This window comes from Pundamilia nyererei, unplaced genomic scaffold (genome assembly GCF_000239375.1).
Source record: "Pundamilia nyererei isolate P.nyererei 1_Seehausen unplaced genomic scaffold, PunNye1.0 scaffold00170, whole genome shotgun sequence".
NCBI lineage: Eukaryota > Metazoa > Chordata > Actinopteri > Cichliformes > Cichlidae > Pundamilia > Pundamilia nyererei.
In genome coordinates this window covers 1246069-1257963 of record NW_005187571.1, presented here as the reverse complement: position 1 = coordinate 1257963, position 11895 = coordinate 1246069, and the positions used below count along the sequence as shown (strand labels likewise).

The window sequence follows — 11895 nt, the reverse complement described above, 5'->3', positions numbered from 1 at the left end:
CAGGAACCACACCAGAAGACAGACTGCTGTTAATAATGTCAAGGACATACTGTTGTATACTAGAAAAAATTTCTTTAAAGAATTGTGGAGGGAAAGGATCCCGAAGGGAACCTGTGGGCTTAATATGGCGAACCACATCCTCTAAAGTGGAGAGCGTCACAAGCTCAAACTGAGTAAAAACAGCAGTGTAAGGGACAGAGACAGAGGGGTCAGAGTCGGGAGGTGTAATAAGAGCCCTGGTGGTGACAACCTTTTCAATAAAAAAGTTCAGAAAATCATTGCAAATCTCAGGAGAAACTTCCAAACAGACATTCAGTGGCGTATTAAGAACAGTGTCAATGGTCCTAAACAACACACGTGGGTTATGACAGTTGGAAGAAATAATATTTGCAAAATATTCCCTTTTTGCCTCTTTAACAGTGTTCTGGTAGCGATGCCAGCAGTCTTTGAGAACTTGAAATGATACGTGCAATTTATCCTTTTTCCACCTCCATTCTGCTCGACGACATTCCCTCTTAACAGCACGACTGCTCTCATTAAACCAAGGCTCAGGTTTAGCCTTGGGCTGCCTGGTTTTTAAAGGAGCCACAGAGTCCATGATTGTTTGTAAGCACGAATAAAACCAGGAATTGAGCCCTTCTGTGTCAGAGGAAACAAAGTCAGAAGGGCCACCGAGCTGATTAAAAGCAGCAGAAAACTGCGCGGCAGTGGAGGGGTTAATAACACGACAGCACCGAGTAGCAGCGCCAGATTTAACTGCAGTATATGTCACACCAACGTCGAATAACACAGGCATATGATCTGAGAGTGCACAGTCACAAATCTCCAGGTTAGTGACAGACAGACCATATGACAGGACAAGGTGCAGTGCGTGTCCGTGCTCATGTGTAGGGCTAGGGCCAGGCTAAAAGAGTCAATAAGGCTTAAAAAGTCCTTTACCAGTGGTTTATCAGGACAACATACATGTATATTAAAATCTCCAACAATAAGAACACTATCATAGTTGGGCATAATCCCAGCTAAAAAAAAAAAGTTGTTTATGAAGTCCTTATTGTATTTCTGGGGGCGATAGATGACAGCGCAGAAAACCGGGTTTGTACGACTCGCCTCAAACAAGGTAAGTTCAAAGCTGGAGAATGAAGGCTATAGAAAACACTGCTTACATTTGTAATCCTTTTTGTAAAAAGTCACTGTGCCTCCACCTCTGCCTGATGTCCGTGGCGAGTTAAATAGCAATAATCCACAGGTAAAAGTTCAGATAGAGCACTGGACTCACCAACACTCAGCCACGTCTCAGTCACACACAGAAAATCCAGATCACGGGAACTGAAGAAGTCCCGAAGAATAAAAGTTTTGTTTAAAAGTGATCTGGCGTTCACCAGGCCAATCCTGGCAGGAGCTGGAGTTGGCGCTCAAGGTTCAGGAGGTCCAGAAACCCGCCGCAGCAATCTCAGGTTCTGATAATGTTGACGGCGGAAGTTTAGCCTGGGAGGGCATGGGCAGCGAGGCCGAGGAGCATCATCATCAAAGCCGACCACAGGCACCAAACAGGCATCAGCAGGATCCAGAAAACGTTGAGACGCAAACAGTCTTGGAAATAATCGATACAACATGGGAATGGTTGGTGATATTAAAGTCCTGTTAGTGGCTCATTAGTATATGTGAGGGGGCAAACTCCATGGTGACCATGGTGGCCATTTAGAAGTCGGCCATCTTGGATACAACTTTTGTTTTTTCAATAGGAAGAGGGCCATGTGACACATCAAACTTATTGGTAATGTCACAAGAAAAACAATGGTGTGCTTGGTTTCAACATAACTTTATTCTTTCATCAGTTATTTACAAGTTTCTGACCACTTATAAAATGTGGAGGCCCAGCTAGGGCCGTAACAACATAACATTAAACATGTTAACAACACAAAAGCCATATTAAACGCAGACTACTTTAGACCCGGAAGTAGGATTCGTCGCGTCATCACTGAACAACCGGATTGAAAAAACAAAAGTTGTATCCAAGATGGCCGACTTCTAAATGGCCACCATGGTCACCACCCATCTTGAGGAGTTTGCCCCCTCACATATACTAATGAGCCACAAACAGGACTTTAATATCACCAACCATTCCCATGTTATTACGGTGTATCCATATAAATGGCCCACCCTGTACATTAGCACTAAGGGAACACTAAGTAATGAGCCACAACTATTTTCAGTTGCGGATGATAAAGGATTCAGAAAGTTTATTCATGCAGGCCCATATGACAGAGAATGTGCATCTTCTTTTTGTTTTCATATTTTAATTTATATTTAATTGTGTTGTGGTTTGCAGTGTTTTGTGTTTTTTCACTTTAAATTTGTTTAAAAGGAAAAAGCTGAAAATGTAAATATTTAAAAGTTGAAATGTGAATAGTTGGTTTTTGTATTATATGATTTATTTATTACATTTTATGTGGAGTGAATAAATAAAATTATATTTACGGTACCCTAGAGACAAAGCACGTATAAACCCCAAAACACGTACAAACCCTGAAGCATGTACAAACTCCAAAACACGTAAAAACTCCAAAACACGTACAAAACACAACAGAAGTGCTCCAGAATGCTAGGGGCAGTGTTGAACTTTTGTTACCTAGTGGCTACACAAGCCAGCAAGTACCAACGACCGTATTTGGTGTGTGGTAGTAATAGGTAAATGAACTTTTTTTTTTTTTAATCATTTAAATATATATGAGTGCTTGTGTATAAATACACAAACAATACACATATGCTTTCATGCTTTCAATTGTATAATTTAAGTGATCTAGGTAGCTGTGTTTCGGAAGTTCAGTTAACGCTAGAAATGTGTTTTGGAGTTTGTACGTGCTTTGTCTCAAGGGGCCACTGCATATATCTATATATAAACATTTATAAATAAGACCACTTTTTTTACATTAGTAATTCCTTTTGTGCATAATTTTATATTATTGTTAATAATAAATTAATTAAAGCAACAAAACAACCTGAAGAGCCGGTTAGGAGCCGGTTAGGAGCCGAAAGAGCCGGCTCTTTTTACTGAGCCAAGCCGAAAGAGCCGGTTCTCTAAAAAGAACTGACAATCCCATCACTAGAGTGTTGGCATGTATGGCCTAGCATAGCCTGTAACGTTATTATGACAGACACATTTTATGAGTGAACTTGACTTTAAGTCACTTACAGGTTTCTTTGAAAATTACTTTCTTATATCCAGGTTTTTCCTTTTTGCTGCCATCCCCCTCTCCTCCTTGCAGATCCTCGCAGCGCAGGCTTGCCGCTGCTAAAACTAAACAGAGCTCCCTGAAAGGCACAGCCAATCGCATTGGCCATATTTGTCACCTAAGGTAGGACTCCAGCAGAGAGCGTAATTTAACTCTTTCTGCACCGCTAAGTGAATGAGACGTTGACAGATCATTTTTTTCTTGCTATTGGTTTTGTTTTTCTTTACTCGAAGACATCAAATTATTGGTGGGGGCAATTCAATAATCGCTGGATATTGGTGGGGACATGTCCGTTCTGTCCATGCCAAATCTACGCCCATGGCTCACTTGCCACACCATCAGATATCCATTCATAAGCTATTAGGGAAAAGCTACACAACACAGGCATTTACATGTCTCCTTCTCTTTTCTTTCACTGAATCCTCTTTAGCTCCTCTTGCAGTCCTCAAGGACTTTGAGAACATTTCCTGCTTATGTGTGGGCTGTCCTTTTCTGTCTCTTTGTCCCAGTGCTTCAAGAGCAATCATTTCCACAACTGACGTCATTCATTAATCACTTTTTTTTCATTGAGGGTTTATATTTAAATCGTAGCATGTTGTTCCAAGTGTACAGGATTGTCTCCTGTTTCATCCTCCAAAAGAATATGGCTGATATAGCTATAACAATTATTATTGTTTTCTAGCCTAATATGAAAACTATAAAATAAATACCTTTGACTGATAATGATCTTTCAATAATATAAAGTAGGCTGCACGGTATTTACAATTGCACCACCAAAGCCGAGCATTGAGAATCTTCTGAAATGCCAAGAAAATTGTACTATACTGCATCATCAAACACTGTCAATAAGCAGACACAGATAATTACAGTATTGCCCTTGCACCTCAGACATGCCTGCAGAACCGAGCTACAAAGGGGAAATTGCGCTGAAAATTCCACACTTGTGACCAGATGACTTCCTGTGTGATTCCTCTCCAGTCCATTGCACTACCTCCCTATCGTTCCTTACCCCTCTCTCTTCCACCCTACCCTCCGTGATGCTCTGTTCATGTCAGTCTCAGCTGCCGCAGCAACACTGATGTTTAAGCATTCTAGGGGAGTGCAGACACACTCCAAAACTTCTTAATGGGCAGGCTAAAAATAGCTCAGGCTGGATCTGACTGGGCTGATTCATGCGGCTGTGAGTCATTCAACTGTGCCGCGGTGTGAGGAGAGCAAGGGAATGGAGTGAATGAGCACTAAAAGAAAAGAAATAAAACTTTGCACGCTTGTTAAGATATAAAACCGCTGAAAAATGTGCCCTTGCTTATCCCATCAATGAGAAAAATGTGCATTTTATCCCGTGTGAGCGCGTGTGCCTCTAATTCCTTAAGGACACTTGACACTGCAGGGCAGCAAAAAAGAAAATTAAGGCTAATATAATAGAAAATGAGGCTGATCAAAAAACAACTCTCTGTTTCATTTACCATTAGGGACAACTTGTCTTTTTGGTTATTGCATGTTGATTTCTCATTTGGGGATAGCAGGATGGTGGGTGGGGTCTTTAGGCTGGTGGGTTGCAGGAGCCCAACAGATGGTAGCCAACAGATTAACAGTACCACTGCTAAAAATGAGTGGCGTGGTAATTTGTTAGCATCATTAGAAAGGGAAAAGCAGTTCATACTCATATCATTATTCCCTCCATTAACACGGGTAAACATCTACTATTAACCCCCTGATACAGGCCAGCAGCATCTGTGTGTGTATGTGGGAGGGGGAGTTGCTTACTGCTTACTGAAATGATTCAAGGCTCTCAGCAGCGCTGGAAAACAAAGTCCTTTCCTTTTCCAAGTTTTGTTTTTTAACCCGAAAAATAACAACACACTGACACAGTACAACCCACTGACAAACAGACACACGAGACTACTGGGGCCCCGTAGATCAATCCAATCAATATTTTGGTCTTCCTATTGCTTTTGTTTCCCTCTTTGACTTCTACACTCAGCCTTTGTCTCACTTCCCTCTCTCTGTCCCCTTGAGCACTGGTTGAAGATGAACTGCTGGCTGCAGGTAGCTCTTTCCATGCTGAGAGCAGAGAGCCATGTGGTGACAGATAACAGCCAGAGAGTCGGTGATGGCTTAAACTGTCACATGGTCATTCACACTTTCTCCCTCTGTTTTCACATCCTCCATCCCAGACTTAAACTACTCCTTTTTTTCCATTCAACATCATTTTTTCTTTTCCCTCCATCTGCACTGCTCTTTCAAACCTCTCAGAAGAAACAGAGAAGTGATGGGGGCTTTTTTTCGAGTTTAGACCTCACGACTCATGGCACAGTGGAGCAGAGAGAAAGGGAGCGTGTATAATGGTATTTGGGTTACTTAATTGTAGACAGGGCTGTCTTTCCTGCTTCACTAGGCCGAGACATATTGCCCTTACTGTCAGTGATGCCTGAGTGGCTGCCTTCAGATAAACAACCCACTGTGTGTGTTGTAGTGTGTCCCAGTGTGTGTTACTATGTCATCTTGTGTTGTCTTGCTGTTGTACTGCACATGAATCTAGGGATGAGGATGAGATTAGTTTTGAAATGCTTCAGTAGATTCAGAAATTGTATGTTAATCACTGATATATCAAATGCCTGTCTTGTACTTCATAATTTATTTTCATTTATATAATTATAGGCAAATATAATTATTAGCATCCGGTTAAATAAAAGAAAAAGAACTATTTACTGGTGGGGAAGGTAGGCATCACTTCAAATCTCTAAAAAGGGCTTCTAGGTACTGAGTTTTTTAGGATTTATGAGTGAGTGGGACTGAGATTCAGATCCCCCCCCTCCTCCCTCTTTTCCTCCTCTCTGAAAGACACGCTCTGCCATCTCCACTTTGCTGTCTTTTAGAGTATGCTCCACCATCCGTCTCCCTTGCTATCTGGCCCTTTCTTTCCCACCTTCCCCTATCTTTTTCTCACAATGCATTTAAATGGAGTATTTAGAGATTCCGCCCTTTCTCATCACTCCACACCTACTCTGAGGTAACCTCAATCCCTCAACAACCCCTTTAAAAAAAGAAAATTCCCCAGCTGCTCCAGAAATAGGCCCCAGGAGACGCACGACAAACACACAAGGAAGGGGATGATAGTCACAACCAAAAATGCCCTTGCCTTATTTCCACTCTATGAACCTGCTGCAGCCTTTTATGCCAAGGTAAACGTTTTCACCCAGTGACCAGATGGTTTCCATGATATTTGTTTATGATGCTGCACAAAAATTTGAATCCAGCAACCCCACTGCACATGTTGTTCCCCCTGGGACTGCACTAAACGAAATGTGCCAGCTGCTAATTAAACGACAGTCTAAATGGAGATGCGTTCACATTAATCTGAAGTACTCTGAGTTGTTTGAAAAGTTTACAATGTTGTCTTTAAATGCTGCAACATGGATGTGAAGGTCAATTATGAAGCATACAAAATGGCATGCCAAAAAATATAGAAGTTTTACACCATTTTATTACCTACTGCAGGGCAGGAGCTGCTTTACTGTTAGGTGGTCTTTTTTATTTATTGTTCCTGTATCATTTCCGTGTGTTACAGCCAAACAGCAATGCATTCCATTACCATACTACTGCAATACATTTTACTGGTAGACTATTTTTCAGCTTTTAAAAACTTCGGGGCCATTTTGCTTGTATTCCTCAAGACCAATGAGTTTATGTAAAGGTCAATAAATAATGATAAGAAAGGATTCTTAAAAACAAAGCGATCCAGTCGTCAGCAGATTACTTGAGAGAACTGCAGGTTAACAGTGTCTGACATCTGTGAGACAGACTAGACTTTCAGCAAACAGAAAGTAGGCTAAACCTTCCCAACACTGACAATCTGATGTCGAGAATAGCCACCTCAGTATCAATTAAGACATTTATAAACTAGTACAAAAATGGGCAGCCAAACAAATGAAACAATACAAACACCAGCTAAATGCTGACTATTCATCTGTTGTGTGCATTTTGGGGTAATTGGAGTGAAAGTGATTTCTTTCTAGAATTATTCCTTTGTGGCTGTGAGCCTCTATGAAACAATTGATTTACTGTTTAAATCTACTTCTCTGCAGACTTCACCTTTGACCTTTTGGATATAGAAGATCTTTATGTTATCATCCTCCCCCACTAGACATTTGAGTGAAATTTCATCATGGTTAGCAAAACACGTTTTGTGAGCTCAGTGTGATCCTGGCCTATATGACTGATGTACCAACTGACAGTCTGAAAACATGAATCCTTCAGCCACAACAAGTGTCACTACAGAGACTAAAAGATGTTTGGCTACACGTGTTTGAATTATTCACCTCCATAAAACTCCCATACAAAACCAATTTTCAAAGTTTTGGTTAATTATTTAACAAAACTAATAGATAAGCATGAAATACTACTTAAACTCTAATTTACTAAACTAGGTCTGTCACCACTAATGCTTATGTATGTTTTTGTTCATCTGGGCTTTCCACAAATGATAACACATCGTTCACATACAGCTCTATTACACAATGCTTTTACACTTTTTAAGACTGAAAATTAAAAGCAAACCTTTTTAAATAAGGAAAATATACAGGAGGCATTTGCCATTAACTTGTAGTCGACTGCTAAATTTCATGAGAATTTTCCTCTGATCCAAACCCTGACTACATGTTCTAATGCAGGCTAAACCATCCAGGCTTTGCAGTACACCTGCATTTAATTATGCACTAATCAAGTGCCCCTAAAAGCTTGAAAATCTTTGGTGGAAAACTCAACAGTCAAATGTCAACTAATGAAAAGGGAAGGTTAGATTTAAGTACTCTGTTGCCAGTATACTGTCTCTGGCATCGGCATAACCGTCTTTCCAGGCAGCCTAGACATTTTCAAAAGATTTACCTCAGCTGCTACTGTAAGAATATTTTATTGATGATACAGTTTTACTGTCAAAGCAGCTGTAAATATTTGCAACAGTTGGGAATATGGAACAAATAAACTTTTTACTATTTGTTATTACTTATTTATTTGCAAATTTTACTTTTGAAGTATAATTCTGAAGTACAACTGGGTGCTTAAAACCCTTGCCTCAACAAACACGGGCTTTATTTTTGCATTTATTTACAAAGTGCAGGGTAGACATACAGACAGCAGGGGACTGACATGCAGCAAAAATATGGCCAACCTGAAGTCAAAGTGGATTCAGTGACTAACCCATTTCAGCCCAAGTATCCTCTCTGTAACTATTGCTCCTTAACACTGTATTTACACTGCCAGAGGTGGGTGATGCTTTTTGTGGACACATGCATAAAAAATATCATTATTACTTTGGCTTTTGCTGTTCAGTATTCCCCAAATTACTTAAATCCTCTCAGAATTTATCATTAAGATCAATATTTAATTTTAGGCAGCAGGCGATGGTTACAGGAGAGATATTTTTTCACAGAATTTCTATAGTTGGCACAGGTGTTTAATTAATAAGCCTGAAATTTTAAATGACAAAAAAAAAAATCAAGAAAGTGATTAGAATGAAAGCAGTTTACAGTCAATTTAAAAAATGTAATTGCCAATTAATTTATAGTGCACCTTTTTTCATTTCTGGTTTCAGGGTATTTCCAACTAATTGATGATTACATCACAGAGACACAGATGTTACACTATTGTTTCCACAAAGAGAGCTACACAGGACTCTGACCATTAGAGCAAGATTATAATAACTTGTCAGACTCTGACACCATCAGTGCACAGTATGCACATGCATGTATGTGTCAGTGTGCATGTAGATGTCTTACCTAGTCGTGGATCATATTGTCTCATCTGCACTTCTTCCACACAGTCTGCTGGGAACCATCCTGTCCTCCCTTTGACTGTGCCTTCCCAGAAACCTCCTTCCCCAATGCTGAGCACTGACAAAGAGAGAGAGTATGGGGACATTTCATTAAATGAGCCTTAGCTGTCATCATTGTGAGGTTGTGGAGTCTTGGGAAAGGGAACAAAAAGGACAAAGGGCCACATAACCAACTGGGTATTTAGTTTTTTTGTGTTCTTTCTTCATAAATTACACAATGAAGTGTGGACACAGGGAATGGGAAGAAAGGACAGGAGTGAAAGACTTTGTTTCACAAACACACACCGACACGAAGTCCACTGACACAAAGAGAAGAAATTGGGAAGCAGAAATACTGGTCTGTAACTTATGTACCACACCAAGGGCAACATATTTTCATTCCCCCTCATACCAGTAACTAAGTAGAGGGACAAACTGATATTTTAAAACAGAGGAAAGGAATGATAAAAAAGAAGTGGGAGTTAATAAAAGGCGAAAAAAAAAAAGGACCAAGTAGAGGTTGTGAAAGAGAACAAGAGGGCGGGAAGGAAAAAGAAAGAGATCCCTTCTAAGTTCTGCTGTGGTAATTAGAGATGAATGTATAGTTGATATTGATCTTCCCTGCAGGACTGAGCCAGCACACTCATTTCTACAACACTCATCCATTATCCCAGCAAGCCAACAGACACACACACGGACACAAACACACGCACACACGCTCCTCAGAGATCACCAGGTGGAACTGAAGCTTTGCCTGAGTGAGCCCTTCTTCTAAACTGGTTGCTAGGATACGCCAGTGTGATGTTGCAGCCAGCAGACAGTCTGCTAAATGATGTAGTCTGCTTCCTCCAACTATATTCCACTCTGGCATGGGGACATGTCATGGTGGTGTAACCTGGGGCACTTTGAGAAGCAGCCAGCTGGACTGAAATGATAGTAAATGTTCAAATATCAGTCATTCACAGGATTCCTTTCTGTATCTTGCAAAAAAACAAAAAAACAAACAAACAAAAAAACACATTTTCTCAATGACTTATTTGACTTACTAGGCCTAGATCTACAGAAATCCCCCACTGACCCCCAACCCCCAGTTTATTTTTTTTTTACTATATGTTCAGAGGCACATGGGCTGCAGCAGACCAGAGTGGAAAACTGTGCTTCAGTACACTGTTTGATGTTTAAACCAACCCTGTTAAATTAAACTTTTTGTTTTAATTTTAAAGCAGACTTTCTCGAATGTTGTTATTTTCTCCTCTGGGAAAGGTAAAGTTTAGTTAACTAGATAATGTATTAGTTTTCATAATACTATTGGGCTCCAAGGTGTGGTGGAGCCTATCCTGTGTGTGTGATAGAGCATGAAGCATGGTACACCCTGGGCAGGTCACCAGTCTATCACAGATTAGAGCCCGGCATTAGAAAAGTCATTAAAGGAAATGCTCTGAAATCTTTGAAACTTTCAGAGCATTTACATTAAATGTGTTCATGTAAATGGGGAGTCTTCTTTACATGTGAGTTCCACAGGGTTCAGGCAGTGTAAAACTGTATATATTTTGACTGCTACGCAGATGATACTCAGCTATATCTATCTATGAAGAAGGATGACAAAGCAATTTGTTCAACTATGTGCATGACTCAAAGATATAAAGGCCTGGGTGTTCCATAATTTTCTTCTCTCAAATTCAGACAAAACCAAGTTTTTTTCCTAAAAAATCTTAGAAAAGATATTCTTATTTTGGATGACATTACCTTGGCCTCCAGTAATACTGTTAGTAGAGAACACTGAGCACCTATTCTCTACTCACGTCCCACGTGCTACCACTGCAGCATGCCATTAAATTTTTCTCTTTGTTAGTCTGTCTTTTGTCCTGTCTCCCTATACTCTCCTTTCTCCCCACCACCCATATGGTCAAGACAGATGACTGAACTTCACTGAGCCTGGTTCTGCTGGAGGTTTCTTCCTGTTAAAAGGGAGATTTTCCTTCCTACCATCTCAAGACGGTTGCTCTAAGGGGTCATTAGATTGCTGGGGTTTTCTCAAGAATATTGTAAGTCTTTACCTTTGAGTATAAGGCACTCTGGGGCAACAGTTGCTGTGATTTGGTGTTATATAAATAAACCTACATTCAAAAGCAGAATTGAACTGAACCGAACTGAAATGTCGAAACCCAGGAGGCGACAGTGCTAATCACAATACCACTGTGCTGCTCTTAGTTTGCATAATAATATTATGATGATGGTATGGTTATCCCATATTTTTGTAAAAAATCTGCCTCTTCACTTGTATACACATGTAACCCCTCTAAAAGCTGCTTCTTTCAGGCTCAACATTCACTTACTCACTAGACGAAAGCGATGTGGAGGAGGAAGGAACGGCTGTTTATTGACTCCCCACTCCCTGCTGTAAAAAACATGACACTCAGCACACAGAGGATGCGTGGACTGATCCCCCTCTCTGATCTCAGCTTAACACAACTTTACCCCACCTGTCGCCTGAGAACAGACTTACTCTGTCTCCTTTTTCCATGCTCAAACCCTTTATTCTCTCTCTACTATACGATTCTTTCGTTCTCTGAGCTTCTGAATAATTTCCCAGCTATCACCTCCATCCACCCTTTTGTCTCTGACAATGTGCCTGCCTATACTGTAATCATGTCGCTGCAATAGACAGGTGCTGGCTGTGCTTTCTGTTCCCCAATGACAGAAGTGAAAGAAAAGGTGAGACCTCTGATTGATCTTTGAGGCCGCCCTCATTTAATTCCCTCACTCTCTTATACCACACTACTAATCTATTTCTGGTCAGAATACAGACTGAATTGACCAGTCTGAGACTATAAGAAAAATTCACTGTTT

General features: G+C 40.5%; 1 protein-coding gene across 9 annotated transcripts in view; it reads right to left on the bottom strand.

Annotated features, from left to right (window-relative positions):
• Positions 1-11895, bottom strand: part of shank3a (SH3 and multiple ankyrin repeat domains 3a) — a 164907-nt gene that overhangs the window by 36392 nt on the left and 116620 nt on the right. For all 9 annotated transcript variants that reach the window (XR_001290534.1, XR_001290535.1, XM_005745983.2 and 6 more), the window contains one exon: positions 9011-9124. Coding sequence is in view for 7 of the 9 variants with exons in the window: in XM_005745983.2 (XP_005746040.1) it covers positions 9011-9124 (114 nt within the window). In the remaining 2 variants the exon portion in view is untranslated. The remainder of the gene's footprint in view (positions 1-9010; positions 9125-11895) is intronic.